This window comes from Tuber melanosporum (assembly GCF_000151645.1).
Source record: "Tuber melanosporum whole genome shotgun sequence assembly, scaffold_146, strain Mel28".
Taxonomy (NCBI): Eukaryota; Fungi; Ascomycota; class Pezizomycetes; order Pezizales; family Tuberaceae; genus Tuber; species Tuber melanosporum.
This window is the reverse complement of record NW_003298804.1, coordinates 163,242-181,991: the sequence shown is the minus strand read 5'-3', so window position 1 is coordinate 181,991 and position 18,750 is coordinate 163,242. Positions and strand designations below refer to the sequence as shown.

Here is an 18,750-nt window from a genome sequence, read left to right as displayed (position 1 = left end):
GGCTATTAGTACAATTCCTTTACCTTACTCAGCAGTCACTAGCAGCTGAAAGTACTTAATTTGAGGTCTCCCAAGTTGACATATCCATGACCAGTCCTTACTAGAGCCTTGCCCTACCAGCCCCACTCCAACCATACTACCAGGCTGGAAGTCACAGCATCCACCCAGCCCCCTTAGCCCTACAGGCAGCAAGCAACATATGATCTACTGGACAGCATATAACTAGCCACAATGGGTGACCATTGTCTCGCTACACCTCTACAGCCCAGACCCTCAACACTAAGCAGCCAGAGACACCCAATAGCCAAAGCCAAGAGCTAAGATAAGCGAAGCCACATGAAGGTAGCTACCACCACCAGCCAGCCAAGGGCTGATAAAACAAGTAGGTAAAGACACCCTAACTGGTACTTCAGAGAGGTGCCGCCTGGATAGGAAACAAGACAAATAGAAGGTGGTAGGTCCCACTTGCAATAGCTGTAACTGCCAACTACCATTTGTAACCACCCCAAACCCTGCACATGACCAAGTATAGCCCAGTAACCAATACTCCAAATGCCCAGAACACATGGGATGCGGGCAACTGAACCTTTGCGTCACTGACAGGATGCACCACTGACACATCTGACATAGGGTTCTTTTTTTTTGCTGATGACGATTTAGTTTTTCAACTCATAATTCAGCTCTATCTCAGTCAGGTCAACTCAAATATAATCTTGTAGAACTAAGACGAATAATTAAAAGTTAGTGATATGAAATTATTAATTGTGGTTTTAAACCCGAATTTCCTATCCAAATACACATTAAAACAATTCGGCTATTATATTAACTTTTACTATTTCCCCAGGAACAATTCTTGCAGAGAATATGCTCAAATCTCAGGACTTTGTCACTGGTATACTCTTGATAAAAGTGATGACCATTTGACTCATTTCTTTCGTCCATTCATGACTTTTCAGGCACTCTTAGTATCATACAGCCCCGGAGGAAGACTCTAGCGAACCTGCGCACCAGTTTTTGGTAGATGCTGGATTCCGAGGCTGAAACCCGTGTCATTACCCGTCCCCGAACAGCCTATCCGTACCGTAGGACAACGGATGATATCATACTCGAGTGCAGTACCGGTACAGTACCCAGATTGAACCCCAACGCCACTTCGACCCCCACCCCCAACTCCAGGCCGCATGTGACTACGGACGTGAAAGGCTTCTAGTTTGCAGAACTTGCGTCGCTGCCTTTTACCTTCCACCCACCACCACCTTGCCTTAACCCACGTTTCCCTCTCTACTTTACTTGTACTCGTACGAGTACTGACGCCCACACTTTTATTTTATTTGGCATGCCTAGGACCAGCACCACTGCGCATTCTCACACTAACAAAGCAGCTACCATGTCTCTCCTACCGGAGCTTCTTCTTACAGTGCTCTTCGGAGCACAGGCCAGCTTCACTCATCCTGGAATTATCCTTCCGTCGAAGGAATTACTGGGCGACTCGGAATTGAAAGCGATAATTAAGAGGACCCAGAAGAGTCGGGATGCTAGGTACGCTCCTACTCTGTCCCGGATTGTTGGACATTAATTGCTTCTTTCGCCCTAGCTGTGTTGGGGAGTCTACTGACTGCTCTTTCTCTTTCCTTTCTGCAGAGAAGTTTTGGGATTCTCGCCTAGGATATGGGAGGCCTTAACCGAAACACTTCGGGCCGGGAATGATCAATTGGCTGCTAATAAATATAACCTGGTGCCCCGAGTACGTGACTTGGTGATACTTGGGAGGAATCTTCTTGCGACCAAGGAAAAGGCTCAGAATTATGCTTCGTAAGATCTCTTCATTAATCTCCATTTGGGAATGGAATCTCTCACTAATTTGTTTTGATTCTCCAGAGACGAGGGATTTGAAGCCGAAGTTCGAAGACTGCTCGATATATGTGTTGATAAAGCTAGCAAACCTATCGCGGCAAACATTGACAAGCAAGCTCATGAGGCGGAAATGCATATCAAGGGAAACTGTACGTACCAGTTCCCTCATCAGTTCTTAATCTTCTACCAGTGGGCAATACCAGTATATTAACAATAATATTTTAGACAAGAAAGTCATGATCACTACACTCCAATTTCTCAACAATCTCATGAGCCAAAATGAAACTCGCAAGCTGCACGTCTGGCTTCACATGTTTGGTACCCCCGCTGCGTCTGCTCCCCTGAATCCAGTCGTACAGGCAAAGGCTTCTCAGAAACCTAAAGGAAAGAATTCCCCGGCAAATAGACCTTCGCCCGGCTCTGGTGTAGGCATTGCTGGCTCAGGTGCGCTTGGCACGACGCAATCACATAAGGAGACAGTAGCCAAGTGTAGCTTTTTATCCGCTGGCTTCAATGCCAAATATTACAAACCTGGGTTTCTTACCGAAGTACCTCGGTTACTCCAACCAGATGAAATCCAGCCTTTGCCTATGATGCTCCAGAATGGGGTAGCGCCATTGGAAGGAACGGATCGTGCAATGCAAGCTGTTAGGTGTAAGTTGATGTTGGCCCAGGGCTATGGACGCAGCCTGCTACGAGAGATTCTTGTCTTCCTTGGAGCTTGGGAGGTTGATGAAGATGACCTTTGCTTCAAAATGATGTGAGTTGTTTGAGTCAAATCTTCTGGCTCCTAGATAGCTAACCGACGTCCAACCGCAGGACGCAAGTCACCGAAGCTATCCTTCTCAATGGCCTAATACCATATGCATTTGAATCTTTTAGAGAGTAAACTCGCCCTGCAATACTGTTTTAGTCTCTACTGATGGTGTCTCCCAACATAGTGAGAAAGACATTGTTACTCCAGCCCAGTCAGTGCTCCTGAAGCTCCTAGCTTCTGTTTATAGACAGCCAGAAACCGGGAGAGACCACAATACAAATTCCTCAACCCATTCCCTTAGCATCTCCGCTCCGTCGATTTTATCGGAGTCACTAACCTCACCTGCCTCGGACTTTAGTGAGGCCTTCGATCCCCCACCAATAATCGAAAGCTCAATACCAACATTTTTCGTTGCAGTTCTTCGCAAGCAAGTCATACCCCCGACAATCAGGATCATCAAACTTCAGGGGGCTATTCGAGAAGGCAAGGCAAAAAAGGAGACTTTCGAGCTAAGTCTGTGGGACTTAGACCGTGTCTACGAGGGGCTCTATCAATTTTTGGAACTACTGGTACTGTTTTCGGAGGATGAGGAAGCGAAAAGGGTTCTAATATCAAGCGACAAGGGGATAGTCGGAGATCTGGTGATATTCCTGAAGGAGTTGGATAAAGCTATCCCCCGCTGGGTAGCATCGAAATCAATCCCACAACCGCCATCATCATCCCCACCATCTCCAGCAGTGAAGGAAGCGGGAAAGGAGGAATCAGACAAGGTATTGAAAGTCAACGAAGCATACCGTGTGGAGCGACCATTCGACGTCTGCCCTGATGACAACTGCGCAGACGGCAGCGGTGACGAAAATGAGGGCGCAGATGGCGAAGAGCCAAACGACGATAGGGGGCTCTCTGAGCCAGAGGAGTTTACGTGGCCCCATATCAAACGGTACCTCGTCATGCTACTTAGTAGCTTCTCGTGGCAGGACAAAGCTGTACAAGACCTTGTTCGGGAGAAAGGTGGTCTACAAGCGGTGCTGAATCAATGTATGATCGACGATGACAATCCTTGTAAGTCTATTCTTTTACCCTCTAAGCTTGAGGTGGCTAAATACAAATACCAAAGTAAAAAATACTAATTCCTTATGCAGATATCCGTGAACATGCAATCCTATGCATCAGAAACCTGCTAGAGAACAACTCAGAGAACCAAAAGGTGGTAAAAGAATTGGAAGCTGTGCAAGCAATTCCCGACGAGGTTCTGGATCGTCACGGATATGAACATTACATTGATGATGCTGGGCGCGTGCAGTTGAGGAAGGTAAAGGGGAAAGGATTTTCTTCAAAATAGTTTTCCCTTGGAACTTTATTTCCCCTGCCACCTGAAATCTCTTTATTATTTTGTTTGCACAATTCGTGTTTTGGTGGTACAAACCATTATAATTTACTTGTAATGACGCTTTCCCTATCCGCGATTGGTGATTAGCTATTAGACTGAGATGTCATATTCAATTTCTACGGTTTGGGTGTCTGACCTAGAGCCATTGGGGTCATAGTTCCGCGAAAGAAGCAGGTATGATAATATTATGATATCGTAAGTGTGAAGCTCCCCAGCTATCGTGTCATCGCAAAGAAATCGGGTGTGCGAGTGATGTTTCGTGAACCGTTTATTCCCGGTGAGCTCGAATCGCTCGTATTAGACCGCATGTTCCCGTTCCGGCGTTTATGAGGGTCCCTACTAAGTCACTTCGGGAAACGGCTCACTGAGTATACAGTAGATGATATTTCTAAAAGAAACCTCGTCGTCCGCGTGTTGTGAGGTCGCAAACTGTTGAAAATGGCAGTTAAGTACCCGTAGCTGGAAACTACGGTGGCGTGCGTACCTCTCATATGAGGACGCGTAAGCAGTGAAAAGTTTTCACCTCCCTATTTCTTTTCTTTTCTTTCTTTTCTTTCCTTCCAAAAGAAGTCAACTCAACTCCACTCCACACCTCTTGTATGAAAAACTCTCCTCACTCCTCGTTCTCTACTCTTCACACACATACAATACAAGGTTCCCTCATTACCATCAGAGCCAACTCTATCCACTGCGTAAAACCCACCTTTCAGTCATTACTGTTGCAACGACAACCGGTTTTATCCTGTCTGTCTACCTCAATTTCCAACACAAACGACTAGACCTCAGAAATGTGTGATCAACCGTGATGTGCCATAGAGCTCTTGTGTTGGGACGTAAGTATTCCAAACCCGAATCTCTGCGCAACGAGCACAAAGATGCACTTTGGGGGAAGGACTTTTGGTTAGATGTGAAATTTTTCTCTGTCTCTAGAGTGTACTTTAAGGTGTGCATGTTCTTCCGATACGGGCACTGCAAAGCACAGTACTGGCGGATGGTATTGCTCATTGATGATTCTTACAGACTCAGGGTGTGTGTCGACTTCAACAGTGTCAAGTGGAGTAGAACTTTTTTTTTTGGTTGGGTTCGGTCTGGGAATTTGGCAAGATCTTGGAGATTTTGTGAAGTGTAAATCTGTGAGGGTGTTCTGGATTGTGGGATGGTGATTTAACTTGTTGCTTCAGGAATGGGGGTTTATTAACTTATTCGAATCTCCGGGAGTAGATCGAGCATAAGCTTATGAGTAGGCTTGGTATAGTCTACCGTTTGGGGTTGAGGAACACTGAGGTGGAGAGTTGGACTACCGGTATGATAAATATGATATCCCAAGTTTTGTCACCACATTTTTGTTTGGTTGCTCCCCTACACTCTCGTCCCAGCTGCCAGTAGAACTCCTCCCCGGAACTTTCTTACTTCTTCCTTCTCTTCCCCCCCCCCCCGATCGAAACAACAAGCAAGTCAGAGGGCAGGCAGAGCACCGTCCACCCCCGAGCTCCACCATTAATCAATACTTTTTCCTTATTCCCCATTTTTATTCTAAAGGCTCTGAACTAGCTGTTCAAAGGATAGCAATTCTTTCTTAAAACGGGGAACGTAAAGGGAAGGGGAAAGCAGAAGAAAAAAACATAGTCGATTTTGACTATTTATATCCTGCCCCTTGTTCTGTCTTGTGTATGGTTAACAGCAGAGAAATAACTTTGGGCAAACTCCTTCTACGGCGTCACGGCTTCAATCACCTCTCACTCTCTTTCTATTTCAACCGTTACACGTCCGCTTTTTTGCCCTCCCATCCCATCGTTTCCGTTTCTGTATCACCTGCATCGATCTTCTGTGTTTATCCACCCAGATCCACCTCCGGCACCCTTTGTCATTGAATCTGCCAGCGCGAGACAGGTCAGGTGCCGCAGCGGAGCGAGCCTCCAACAGACGAGTTCCTGCAAGATGACGGCAGGCGATAACGGGAATACCGCTAATAGCTGTGGGAGTGGCAATAATGGGAGTAGTAGCAGCAGCGGTTGTGGAAGTGGTAGCAATAGCAGTGGTAATGTTGGTGGACACCGTGACGGTTTACGCAACTTAGTGGAAGGCCTCACGCTATCACCAGTTACTTCTCCTATCTCGCCCACATCCCCATCATCGGCTCCACCCTTCAACCACCCTTCACAATCGATCTTTAATAATCCCGGCATCGGATCCTCCGCACCTTCTTTGTTGGCCGTCCCATACAGCAACGCCGGTGCTCGCCTCCACTCGTTCACTTCTCGACCTCTGAGTTATGGTGGTGGAAGTGGGAGTGCTCTGACCGTTGCGAGCTCGAACGTTAAGGCAACTGCTGTAGCTGGGGGCTCGAGTGGGAGCAATGGCCATGGGGCTGGTTCTGATCCTGCTGTGAAGGAGGTGGACGATCCGACAACCCCCGTGAGTCATTTAGACAAGGCTGCTGCGCTGAATACCTTCTCGAGGCTCCTTGCGACGCCAGCCTCGCAGACTGCGTTCAGTCGGAGTGGAAGGAATTGTAGCTATCGAGGTAGACAACTGCTCCGCCCTAACATAGCCTTTTCTTTTCTTTCCCCCCTCTCTTTCTAGGAATGCCGAACTAACATGTAATGATAGGTTCTGATTCGGTCAAGTTGGAAGACTTCCTCTACACTCGTGGTTTCCTGGAAGGGGCTTGCAGTGATGTCACCATCATCACTTTTGGCTCTCGATATTGCCTGCATCGACTTATTCTGGACCGATCGCCTTTCTTCTCATCATGTTTCAACGGCGGGCCTTGGCTAGAATCTACCTCATCGGAGATCTCATTGTCTCCATCAGATCCTAATATCACTCAACATGCGTTTGAACTTGCCCTAGGAAGGTTGTACGGTCATGTTGACAGGGTCGAGGAGGACCGTCATGCGCTCCCATTATTGGCTGCGGCGAGCTATTTAGATCTCCAGGACCTTGCGGAATCTTGTGCCAGTTCCTTGCTCAGGAACCTCGGAACAAGTAATATCTCTACCGTCGTTAGATTTGTCACAAACAGCTATTACGGTCCGCTCACAGATAGACTAATGGAGAGTGCTAAAGCCATGCTATATCGAGATGGGTGGGAGATGAGCTTTGAGGAGTGGGAGGGGATCAGTGGCGAGGTTGCGGCTGAGATCATTGGATATGATGGGTTTTACGTTCCTAGTGAGTGGTTGAGATACTGCTTCGCGAAGGATATGATTGACTGGCGGATTTGCCATTCCTTGTCGTATAATCGTGCAACTCATGAGGGTTGTTCTTTGGATGACGAGGATTACGATGCGGATGGAGCTTCGGCTTTTGACGATGAAGAGACTGACGTTAAGCCCTTGAGAGAACTCTTGGAGAATGGCATCTACTATATCCATATGTCTTTCGAGGAGTTACAAAAGATAGAAATGGACCGAGATGTTCTCGGAAGAAGGACGGTTGCTCAGGACACTATCAGAGAAGCACTCTGGAACCAGATGCAATTGAGGCAGAAAGTTATGAATGTTCCATTGAATAGTCCTGATCTTGGCATTACCGAGACGGAGACCGTGCGCCAACCCACTCCTCTAGGGAGAAAGAGTTCTCAGAGATTGCCGACTCCAAGGTTTGGCGAGAAGCTGGGCGAACCTGGATCCGGGCGCGCAACTCCAACGCGACAAGATGATGGAGATGATGGGCCTGACGGGCCTGATACGCCAACTACCATACGCGGGCGCCAGACTAAGCGCAAGTATTATATTCCTACCGAGGATACGACCACGGTTATTGGAGATTGTCAAGATACTCCTCAACACCTTGCTGTTTCTCATCCAGTGCATCGAGCTTCTGCTTCTAGGGCTTCTGAATGCCAGGCAGGCGCGGAGCGGACCGGGGGTGGTGAAGAAAGGGATTCGTCTATCCCGTTCGAAGAGTTGAGGTACTCCGAGTTTCCACCATTCAGATTTTCGGCAGAGTTTAAGAGCGTTAGAAGTCTCAAAGAGAAGAAGAGAGTGTACTCGAAGACGGTATTTTATGCTGGAAGTCACTGGAACATTTATATCCAAAAAGTCCGCAGTAAGAACCTTCAACTCGGTGTCTACCTCCACCGAGCCAAGGACAGGGAGACTGCAGGTGGAAGCCATGGTAGCTCATCCGCCTCGCGAGATTCTGAAAATATTGGCCAGGTAATTACTGTGGACGAAAAGATCGGCACTCTTGAGTTGCATACTCGCAACACGAGTCATCCGACCGAGGGCCTTGGGGATGTGACTGTTACCACCGATGGAGATATCACAACATCAGCCTTTACCGACGGAAATGTGTCGGGGAGACCCGGTGCCAATACTAGTGCTACCAGGTCTGCCATGCCTCAGCCCTCGCCTCCCGAGGTCGGTGTACCAGCAATTCCGTATTACATCGATTCCAGGCCTATGATCCAGACGTACTTCAAGATATTTAGTCCTAGTAGAAAGGGCAAAGTTTTAAGTATGTTTTCTTCCGGGCCCGATAGTTTTAATTTCTCGCAGAGTTGGGTATGTGGCATCCTCTTTCCCTTGCAATATGGGTACTTACGGTTAATGTAGGGGTGGAAGAGCAGCAGTTTGATACTAGAAGAGGGGATGATCGGAGGGGACGTGGATAAAGATGCCAGACTCAGATTCATGGTTGTTCTCGGTATGTTCTCCCTCCTCCCAATGAGCCACTCTCCCAAGGAAAGATAGCTAACAAAACCTACGAAATAGGTAATGTTTAAACGACAGGATTGTTTAATTAATGTTATTCCAATTCTTACGAAACTGTAATTTTCTACAGACATTCTTTTGTTTTACATAGTTTTTTTTTTTTTAATACAGGTTGGCGCATTTCTTGGGCTTTTTGATGTCTTCTTCATTATTCTCTCCTTATATCTCGATTCTGTTGACTTTGTAGTGACCATTTTGTTTTTATTTCATTCCATTCCGTGGCCGGTAAACTAGCAGAAGGGTGAATTTAATTATTCCGCGAAGGAGGGGAGTGAATCACTTGAAGCCCGGTTCTAATTTAGTGTTTTCTACGGCGAGTATCATAGGAGAAAAGAGCAAAATTGGCTAAGCCCAGCTCCCGTTATCCGTTTTTCCCATCACTCGAAGATGACCTACTGCCTATGATACTGGCCACCCTCTAGCTTACATAACCCATCTCGGGGCTCCTCTTTTTGGCGGGGTCCAAATTCTACTTGACAACAAACAACATTTCTTTCCTTTGAGTCAAATCCAACTGACCCGACCCAACGTTGGAATATTTAAGTAGACAAAACGCCCCTGTACCCTCTAACTTCAAGCAACGGAGTAAAAATGTCCGAACAACAACCCCCAGCACTTGCCGAAAATACTCCAAATCTACATCTCGATGAGGTTACTGGAGAAATGGTCTCTAAGTCAGAATTGAAGAAGAGGCAGAAGAAGAGAGAGAATGATGCAAAAAAGGCTGGAAAGGCCGTTGCGGCCGCTGCCACTGCTCCTCCGGCAGGTGGTGCTGCAGCAACGGCGGTGGGGAGGCAATTGGATGATGGGGAACTTACGCCGAATGTTTGTCCTTCTTCCACCCTCCACTTCCCCTGTGTGAGTGGGCTGATTGATTGATTTGTCCTTATGTGAACAGCAATACTTCGAAATCCGCTCCCGCTCAATCAACCGTCTCCGCGAGACCAAGGCACCAAATCCGTACCCGCACAAGTTCCACGTCAAGGACAAGCTCGAGGATGTCATCAGGGCACATAGCAGCACACTAGCCAAGGGCGAGACAAAACCCGAAGTAGAGGTGCGCGTCGCAGGACGTATCCACGGCATACGTTCCGCCGGCTCTCGCCTCCGCTTCTACGACCTCCGCGCCGAAGGCGTCAAGATCCAGGTCGTTGCGCAAGGTCAGGAAGCCGTGGGCGACTACCAAGCCCAACACGAGTACCTCCACCGCGGTGACATCATTGGTATCGTTGGTTTCCCCGGAAGGACGAATCCGAAGAAGGCCGACAACCCTGGCGAATTCTCAATCTTTGCGAAGGAGGTCGTCTTGCTTTCCCCTTGTCTACATATGCTCCCTACCGAGCACTTTGGTTTGAAGGATCAGGAGACTAGGTACAGGCAGAGGTACCTTGACCTGATTATGAATAACAGCACGAGGGATATCTTCGTCACGAGGAGTAAGATTGTCTCCTACGTGCGTAGGTACTTTGACGAGAGAGCTTTCGTAGAGGTGGAGACGCCCATGATGAACGCGATCGCTGGAGGAGCCACTGCGAAGCCATTCATTACGCATCATAACGACTTGAACATGGACCTTTTCATGCGGGTTGCTCCGGAGCTGTACTTGAAGATGCTCGTCGTCGGAGGCCTAGAGCGCGTCTATGAGATCGGTCGGCAGTTCAGAAACGAAGGGATCGATCTCACGCACAATCCCGAGTTCACTACTTGCGAGTTTTACTGGGCGTATGCAGATGTTAATGACCTTTTGGATATTACGGAGGAACTAGTTTCTGAGATGGTGAAGTGCATTACCGGTAGCTACAGGACCAAGTTTCACACCCAGGGTGGAAAAGTGTATGAGGTTGACTGGGAGCGTCCTTGGAAGAGAATCGAAATGATGACTGCTCTTGAGGTCGCTACAGGAAGGAAATTCCCCCCAGGGGATCAATTACACACTAAGGCAACCAACGAATTCCTCAAAGAAGTTGCAAAGGCACACGGAATCGAATGCTCTCCACCTCTCACCAACGCTCGCCTTCTTGACAAGGTAAGCACTCTCTCTCTTCTGTCCTGTTCATCTGCTAACCCCACCAGATGGTTGGAGAATTTATCGAAGAAACCTGCATAAACCCCACCTTCATAACCGGCCATCCACAAATGATGTCCCCGCTCGCCAAATACCACCGCTCACAGCCGGGCCTCTGCGAGCGCTTCGAGGCCTTCGTCTGCAAGAAGGAGATTGTCAACGCGTACACCGAGCTGAACGACCCCTTCGACCAACGCCTCCGCTTTGAGGAGCAGGCGAACCAGAAGGACCAGGGCGACGATGAGGCCCAGCTCATTGACGAAAACTTCTGCACCAGCTTGGAATACGGACTCCCACCTACTGGTGGTTGGGGGATGGGGATTGATCGCTTGGTCATGTTCTTGACAGATAACTATAGTATTAAGGAGGTTTTGGCATTTCGTGAGTTTTTCCTTCTACCTAGGGTGGAGCTGGGGGCTAATGGTTTGATAGCATCTATGAAGGATGGCCACTCTGAGAAGAAGAGTGCGGCAGAAGTCGTTGGGGTTCAGCCGGTCCCGTGAGTCTTCTCTTCCTCCTTCCCTTGCTCCTTTGCACTCTTGATTGATTGATTGGTTGTTGGAGTTGTTGGAAAGACTGACTTTTGTTGTAGTGCCGAGAGCACTGGTGAACTACAGTCGTAGATTTTTCTTTTTCTTTTTTCTCTTTTCTTCATCTTTGACTTTGCTTCATTAGAGGTTGAGTGGGTGATTGACTGTGATGCGAACTAAAAGGACAAGCGGGGAAAACAAAAAAATGGATTTCAGTTTATTTATTTTTTATCTGTTTTATTCAGGTGGGAAGTCTAGTTTGAGGTGAATTGTAGAAAAATTGTAGGCATGGTATGATACAAGTACCGTTTAGTGGAATGTAGGGTATGATACCAGTACACCACATACCGGCACACTCGAGTACGTACTGTATATGAAGGGTAAGCTCAGGGTTTAAGTCATGTAGTGTCGCGCACGAGATTTCCTGAGCGACACCGGACTGGGCATTCGCTGCGAAATGTGCAGTATTACCTCTATTCCATCTGCTACGCGACATTGTAAGAACTTAAAATACACTAAGTGGGATAGCCATATATACATAACAACTCCTCCCCCTCTTATCCCACCCCCATTCACTCACCGCCTCGCCTCGCCTCACGACCTTCTCCCCCCCCAACCTTTCTCCCCGCCATCACCTCCAACCTTCTCCTCGCGGCACTGGCCGCAGCCCTGGGCAGCCAAACCCTTGAGGCAAGCACGATAGCGCCCGTAAACAGCGCTAGACTCCCCGCCTGATGGGTAGCCGCTAGATGCGTAGGGACCATGTACACCAAGGTCCCAACGCCGAGCAAAACCTGCAAGATAGCCAAATGCATCACTCCAGTAATCCCCCCTTTCCCGTTCTTCGTGAGCGCCCCGGCGACGGCGGGGCTCAATCTCGAGTAAGCGAACACCGCAGCAATGAAGGAAAAGGTGGATATGGCAAGACATCGGTGATCGAATTGCACGGTTGTGGGGTTCTCCAGCATGTTGCGCCACCACGTGTCCGAGTGATCTGGATGTTGAGCGTAGAATGGGTCCATGAGCTCCGTGAGCGGGGGAATGTACCCGTTGCCCATTTTTGGGAATTCATTGTAAATGAGGCCCGCATCCAAGCCGGCGACCAGACCGCCGGACATGGCGGTTATGAACACCAGTACACCGATCACGCCTACTAGACGGCGGAACGGGCGGAGCACGGGGTTGGATAGCGCGTTGAATTCATCAATCGCGGCTTTCGGGTTCGGTAGTAGAAGGCGGTTCTCGCGGAGAACCGATAGCCCGTTCCATAGCATTGCCGCATACACCGCGAACGCGGTGCCCAGGTGTGCCGTTAAGCGGTACTGGCTGACGCGGGGATGCGCTCCAGGTTGCTGGAATAGTTCGTCTTTAAGACCAGATTTTACCATCCACCACCCTATCCCACCCTGGAGGGCTATTAGCCCGGATATGCCGCCCAGGCCGAACGCCATGCGCCGACTTACGCGCCCACGGGCGACGAAGTAGATTGCTGGCAGGACGAAGAAAAGGCCGATCATCCGCCCGAGAAGTCGGTGCGTCCACTCCATGTAGTAGATGAATTTATATTCGTCTAGGGTCATGTTTGGGTTCAGGATGCAGTATTCGGGGGAGTTGCGGTATTTGCTAAAATTGGATTCCCAATCTTCGGGGGAGAGGGGGGGAAGGGTGCCCGTTATTGGTTTCCATTCTGTTATGCTTAGGCTAGGGGGTTGTTAGTAAGGGGAATTAAAAATTGTAGAATACGGAAGGAAGGGGATACCCGGACTCGGTCAGCCGAGTGAGTCCGCCTAGGACTACTATGCCAAAGACTAGTCCCGCAGAGCCCAGCAGCCAGTAGCCCACGGTCGGGGAACTGATGTCCGGAAAGAATGGCTGGGTTTTGGTACCAGCTTTGAGGGTTTGAGAGTTGTGGGCGAAGGTGTTTGCTAAAGTACCCAACGGAGAAGAGTGCGTTCCGGGGTGGGTGGCGGGGGCTGGGGTGGCGGCCTTGTTGCGGCTTGTATTGGTAAAGGAGAAGTTCCGTACTCGCGGCAGCATCAGTGGGGAAGCCGATTTTGACCTTTCAATCGCCAGCAGTGACCGCGGCAGCCCGAGTGTTGTTGTACGGGAGAGACCTGTACGGCAGATGTTCGCTGAGATTCCCCGCGGGGTGAGGTTTGCGAAAGACATTTTGCTTCTTGCTCGACCTCTCTCTGCAGGACCAGTATTCAGGATTGCTTTTCGTGGTGTAAAGAGTGCCGATTTCAAGAGGGACTACTCACTCAGAGGGGGGGGGTAAGTCAATGAGACATTCGCTGTGGGAACTAAACTCGAGTACTCGAGTAGAGAGGCCCAGAGGGACATGCCACGAACAACTTGGTAGTAGCCGATGGTGGGATGGCCCATGTCCCACGCTAGCCCAGTTGGGGCTTGACCAATCAGGTATGGACGGTTGTGAGCCCTTAAGAGCCTTTCGCATCATGGAAAATCACTTGCACCGGTGACTCGTCTTGATTGGATGCTTCCCCAACCGTCAAGTCCCTATCCAACATAGACACCATGGACCTCTATGGTAACAACTACCCACGGCTGCGGGCTCCTAAGTCCAGATTTAGGTTTGTATAGGATCATACAGCCACTCGTCATAAGTGTTCGTGAATGCTTAGTCAGCAGCCTCGCCAAAAAAAAAAAAAAAAAAAAGGCCAGATTGCGACCGGTGATCATGGTGCCCGTTCAACTCAACGCCTCTACCAAAACCCCCCGTTCTATAATTCAACCATGGTTTACTGATCCAGATATGCCAAACCTGCTACAAAAAATAAGCCTACTCCAAAGACCTCCAGAAGAGAAATGACCAATATTGAAAAAGGCATGATTATTGCCCTTACCTACTGTCTCCGCAACATTGCCCTAGTGGCTCAAATTAATGGCCGGCCCTGGACAACAACTAAAAGCTTCCTAGCATGTGAACAGCAATCATTGGATAATATTCCTCGCCCTGGTTGTCCTTGCCTCCTTACCCAGCGACAGCATCGCACAATCGTTCAAGCAGCCAAGTCAACTCGAAAAATGACAAGAGCACCCGGCAAATCACTTTCTAAAAGTAACAAAAAAAAACTCAGAATTTTGTACTACACTGAGAGCTTGTACTACCATGACCACTCCCAGGCTGAGTGATAGGATATGATTTCAGTTAACTAACTTACAATAGTGGATAGAGTACTCAGAGAAGCTAATATCAAAAAATAGCTAGCCAAATCAAGATCCAGACTCAAATCTGAGCATGTTGCTAAGAGATGGAAATGAGCAACTGCTCATAAAGATTGGACTGCTGAGGATTTTAAAGGAGTTATTTGGAGTGATAAATGCAGTGTGGAGAAATTCAAGGATCCAAGGCAACAATGGGTTTTCAGAGAGCCTGGAGAGAAGTGGCTGGCTGAGTGTATTTATCCAAAAGAGAAGGATAAGGGATTTTCACTCATGGTTTGGAGGTACTTTTGGGGTAAAAGTAAAGGTTCTTTAGTTCCTATTACTCAATATATCAATAAGATCAGGTATGTTAGACTTTTAAGAAGACATCTTTTTCCAGTTATTCATCAAATAGTTCCCTTGGGTATACAACTTGAAGATATTCTTTTTCAGCAGGATAATACTCTTGTTCATAAGGCATATAGTGTCATGGATTGGCTTGAGAGAAATTGTATTTAGGTTGAGGAGTACCTCCCATATTCTCCTGATTTGAATCCTGTTAAGCATGTATGAGTTGAGCTTAAAAAGCAATTACACCAGCAATATCCAAGAATTGGAGATACCCCAGGAGGGAAAGAAGCTGTGAAGAGGAGTCTTGCACATATATTACCACTGGTTTGTGAGATAATTCCTGAGGAGTTTTTTGAAAAGTTGTGGAAATCAATGCCAGATAGGGTAGCTGCAGTTTTGGAGGCAAGGGGAGGATATACAAAGTACTAGCTAGTATTATTTCTATTTCTATTATTCAATTTATTATGGGGTATTGTGGTTGATCAGTTGATTGATTGTTCACCATGGTTGATTGTTCACTATGGTTAATTGTTCACTATGGTTGATTGTTCATGTGCATGATCACCGGTTGCAACCCCACCATGGTATAGCGCCATCGCTAATTAAACAGGTCTCAGAACACGAACGCTTATGACGAGTTGCTGTACATCTATCATACACAGAATTTTTTTCGAACCCACTGCAATAGCCATTTCCTGATCACGTGCGGTTGTATTATGGTGCATTGGTTGCGGTGGAGGGTATGAGGGTGGGCGTGGACTTTGCAGGTCAGGAAGTAGTTTTTCCAGGGGAGAGGAGAAGACTTGCAATGTACCCGTAGGCGAGCTTCGGGTGGGTGTACCAATCCAATAGTTATCCTTCGGCGGGGGGAATCTTCCCAGCAGGAGCTAATGGGCAATGCGGTCTTCTTTATATAGAATTTGATTGTGGTCTGGGGGGGGGCACTGTGAGGGTTGGTTGAGGATGGCCGAGTTAGACCAACCTCCTATCATCTCAGTCGCACCCCCAATTTGTCCACCCGGCAGCTGGCGTTACAAATTTGTTGCCACCACATCCTGGATTTGAGGCCTCTCCAAGGGAGGATTTATTTCGATTTTTTTTACTTGTATACTGCGCGATTTGGTGGTGGGAGGCGATGATATCGTGCTGATGACTTCGTAGAGAATACTGAACCTTTGAGACGCTATGCTGGTTTGTACTGACCTAGAAGAAGCACGCCTGGAGTTCCGATCTAGCATTCTGGTAGACTATTTGTATTTGTATTCACTAGAGGATAATTGTCTACCTGTATGATATTATATCTTTCAGGTACTGTACTTGGATGTGCTGATCGGAACTACCCTTTATGGGGTTCGACCCCTGCAGAAAATAGGAGGTTGAATGGGTTCTCTCTATATATTGAGGAAGTTTATGCATATCATACGAAAAAACATCGCCGGGGGTTCTCGGAGACCCTACCCTAAATCTACCCTAAAGTCTGCAGGCCGAAGGAGAAACCTTGGGGGGAGTTTGGCGCACTATGGTTTGGAACTTAACAAGAATATTGAGTTCAAATCAGGGTCTTAAATCAGGGGGTGTTTGGTGTACCACTTCTGGACCCCGATGTGAGATCAGATCTAGGTTTTGATTTAAGTGCTTGATCTGGGGCCAAAGCTAATGAGAATTATTCAAGTTTGTGAATAGTATATTTCACGATAATTCTGCAAAGAAAAAAATCCTTAATAAAGGCTTAATTTGGTTTAACATCTTCAGTGTTCTAAAAAAAAAAAGGAAGTCAAAAACAAAACCAGGAGGTGTTTGGTACAGTATCGTACACCCCGAGATCCTGATCTCAATCCTGGATCTCAAAATTTCTGGATTTGAGTGTGTAAAAATTTGATCTCAAAATTCCAAGACGTCAACTGAAATCGGACATTTTGGAGCGCCAAAACACCTTAAATTTAAGATATTGATATTCAGATTCGAGCCTTTTCGAAGCCTCTTATATAAATGCTACTTCCAGCTTCCTACACGGTGGCGTAGCGATGGCAACTCTGGTTGGGCCGTTGTCACCTAGACTAAGATAAATTCTCAGTGATGTGGTATTGTAACAGTACAGTACAGTACAAGTACAGTCTTGTCCAGAAAGTTTTCATACCCTCGCATGGCAACCACACAACCACAACCCCCAACCATAAAAATTTCAAAAAAAATGTAAAGAATTCAATTAAAGAAAACTTGATAGTATTGCTAGTAGACAATAAAAAAACATTATTACCATTTTGTATGGCCTCCATTTGCATCCAGTACAGCTTGCATTCTCTCAGGCATCTTATCTATTTATTCATCCAACTTCTCTTAGAGAATTAAATTCCACTCTTCCTTTGCTGCCTCAAACAATTCAGCTGCACTATGAGGCCTTCTTTCCAGTCTGGAGAATTGCTTGGTAAGGGCTCTTTTGAGTAGTGCCAATGTGTTCTCAATAGGATTGAGATCTGGTAAGTTGGGTGGCCAAGGAAGTTTTTTGTAATCACAGTCTGCTTCCAATTTTCGATTTTCCTCACCACCATGCCAGGAAGCATTGTCTGCACCAAGGTAGATATTGTCAGAAGGTCTATCCAGACCATCTATAAAAGGGATAAGGTAAGGCTGCTGGATCTCAGTTGCATATTGGTAAGAGTTTAGGCCAAGTCTGTCTCTTTTACTGGTCCTTTCCTCCTCCCTTCTCTTTCTCACAAGAATTAACTCAGTCTTTCCTTCCTTCATCATTGCAGCATATACTCCAATGCTAGTCCTTCTAGACTTAAAGCTAGGCTTTATGTTTTTTTCTTCCAGCTCTTCACCAGGTCTAACTCTGACCTTTCTGCCTGTTAGATTTGGATCATAAACAATAGTTGCTTCATCCACAAAAACAACCCAATTCCATGCCCCTTTCCAGTTCCTCCTTCTCCTAGAAAACTCCCTTCTTTTCTCCTCTTGTCCTTTTCACCAAAAAGGCTTCTTCCTAGGTATCAAAAGCTTAAAACAAGCTTCTGATATGATCTTATCAATAGTGGTGTTACCAAGACCAATATTCACTTTTTTGGTAATATTGCATAACTCTAAATGTGGCTTGGCATTTATAACTGACTCCACTATCTTTCATTTTATGTCAGTAATCTTGGTTGCTCTTCCACCTCTTTTTGCATGCTAAGTGTTTCCACCTCTAAATTTAGCTCTTTTGACTACAGACTGAACAGTTGACTTGGATACACCTAAAGACTTACAAATTTTGTCATATCCTATATCTGTATGTTTATACAGAGTATAAATTTCCTTATTCAGGTCTTCTCTTACTCTTAGGTTATGTGGAGGGGCCATGGTGAGGAGGGTTGTTGTAGTAATAAGGTGTTGTAAGGTTGCACCTTGCGGGTACGAAAACTTTCCGGACATGACTGTACAATGCTAGGCTCCTCAAGCTCCTCATCCTCTATTTCCCCCTCTAGCTTTTCCCTTCCCTTTTAGGCAGGAGGTCTGGGGTCAAAGTACCATCCAAACCTCATGATCCTCTCTCCAGTATTGAATTTTAGGGTGTTGGAATATTGTCCCTGTGTTTCAGTTTCATACTTTCTATTGGTTTCCTATAGAATCTTCTCAGGCTTTCCTTTATATCTTACTTAATATTTGAAACTGTTATCATCCTGTTGTCCCCGTAATGTTTTCTTTCTATCTCCTTGTGGTGAAAATTTCTCTCTTGTTTCTTTCATATTTCAATGGTATAAGTCTTTTGTTCCCTTTACGAGAGATGAAAATTTTCATCCACACAGGTACTGAAATAGATGTGGATCAAATTATGTTAAAAGAGCCTTATTATCTACTTAGGTAAGATATGGGAATTCAGACCTTTCAATTGTGTACCTAAGAAAAATCTTGCTGGATTTTATCTATCATTCCTA

At 46.8% G+C, this 18,750-nt stretch overlaps 4 protein-coding genes; 3 read left to right on the top strand and 1 right to left on the bottom strand.

Annotated features, from left to right (window-relative positions):
• The first annotated feature begins 1,237 nt into the window (after nucleotides 1-1,237).
• Nucleotides 1,238-4,157, top strand: GSTUM_00002718001 (uncharacterized protein). XM_002836428.2 has 8 exons: nucleotides 1,238-1,539; nucleotides 1,642-1,812; nucleotides 1,879-2,003; nucleotides 2,080-2,614; nucleotides 2,674-2,739; nucleotides 2,796-3,180; nucleotides 3,235-3,673; nucleotides 3,754-4,157. Exons 1-8 carry the CDS (start codon nucleotides 1,388-1,390, stop codon nucleotides 3,951-3,953), a joined length of 2,073 nt encoding a protein of 690 aa, XP_002836474.1. The 5' UTR covers nucleotides 1,238-1,387; the 3' UTR covers nucleotides 3,954-4,157.
• Nucleotides 4,158-4,593: 436 nt separating this feature from the next.
• On the top strand, nucleotides 4,594-9,007 carry GSTUM_00002717001 (uncharacterized protein). XM_002836427.2 has 5 exons: nucleotides 4,594-4,944; nucleotides 5,022-6,525; nucleotides 6,612-8,512; nucleotides 8,564-8,654; nucleotides 8,723-9,007. The coding sequence occupies exons 2-5, from the start codon at nucleotides 5,940-5,942 to the stop codon at nucleotides 8,731-8,733; spliced, it is 2,589 nt and encodes an 862-aa protein (XP_002836473.1). The 5' UTR covers nucleotides 4,594-4,944; nucleotides 5,022-5,939; the 3' UTR covers nucleotides 8,734-9,007.
• Nucleotides 9,008-9,227: 220 nt separating this feature from the next.
• On the top strand, nucleotides 9,228-11,290 carry GSTUM_00002716001 (uncharacterized protein; the record flags this gene model as incomplete). XM_002836426.2 has 3 exons in its annotated part: nucleotides 9,228-9,547; nucleotides 9,621-10,748; nucleotides 10,796-11,290. The coding sequence occupies exons 1-3, from the start codon at nucleotides 9,314-9,316 to the stop codon at nucleotides 11,288-11,290; spliced, it is 1,857 nt and encodes a 618-aa protein (XP_002836472.1). The 5' UTR covers nucleotides 9,228-9,313.
• Nucleotides 11,291-11,889: 599 nt separating this feature from the next.
• On the bottom strand, nucleotides 11,890-13,614 carry GSTUM_00002715001 (uncharacterized protein; the record flags this gene model as incomplete). XM_002836425.2 has 3 exons in its annotated part: nucleotides 13,579-13,614; nucleotides 13,077-13,509; nucleotides 11,890-13,018 (listed from the first exon to the last, which is right to left on the bottom strand). Exons 2-3 carry the CDS (start codon nucleotides 13,484-13,486, stop codon nucleotides 11,890-11,892), a joined length of 1,539 nt encoding a protein of 512 aa, XP_002836471.1. The 5' UTR covers nucleotides 13,487-13,509; nucleotides 13,579-13,614.
• Between the last annotated feature and the right edge of the window lie 5,136 nt (nucleotides 13,615-18,750).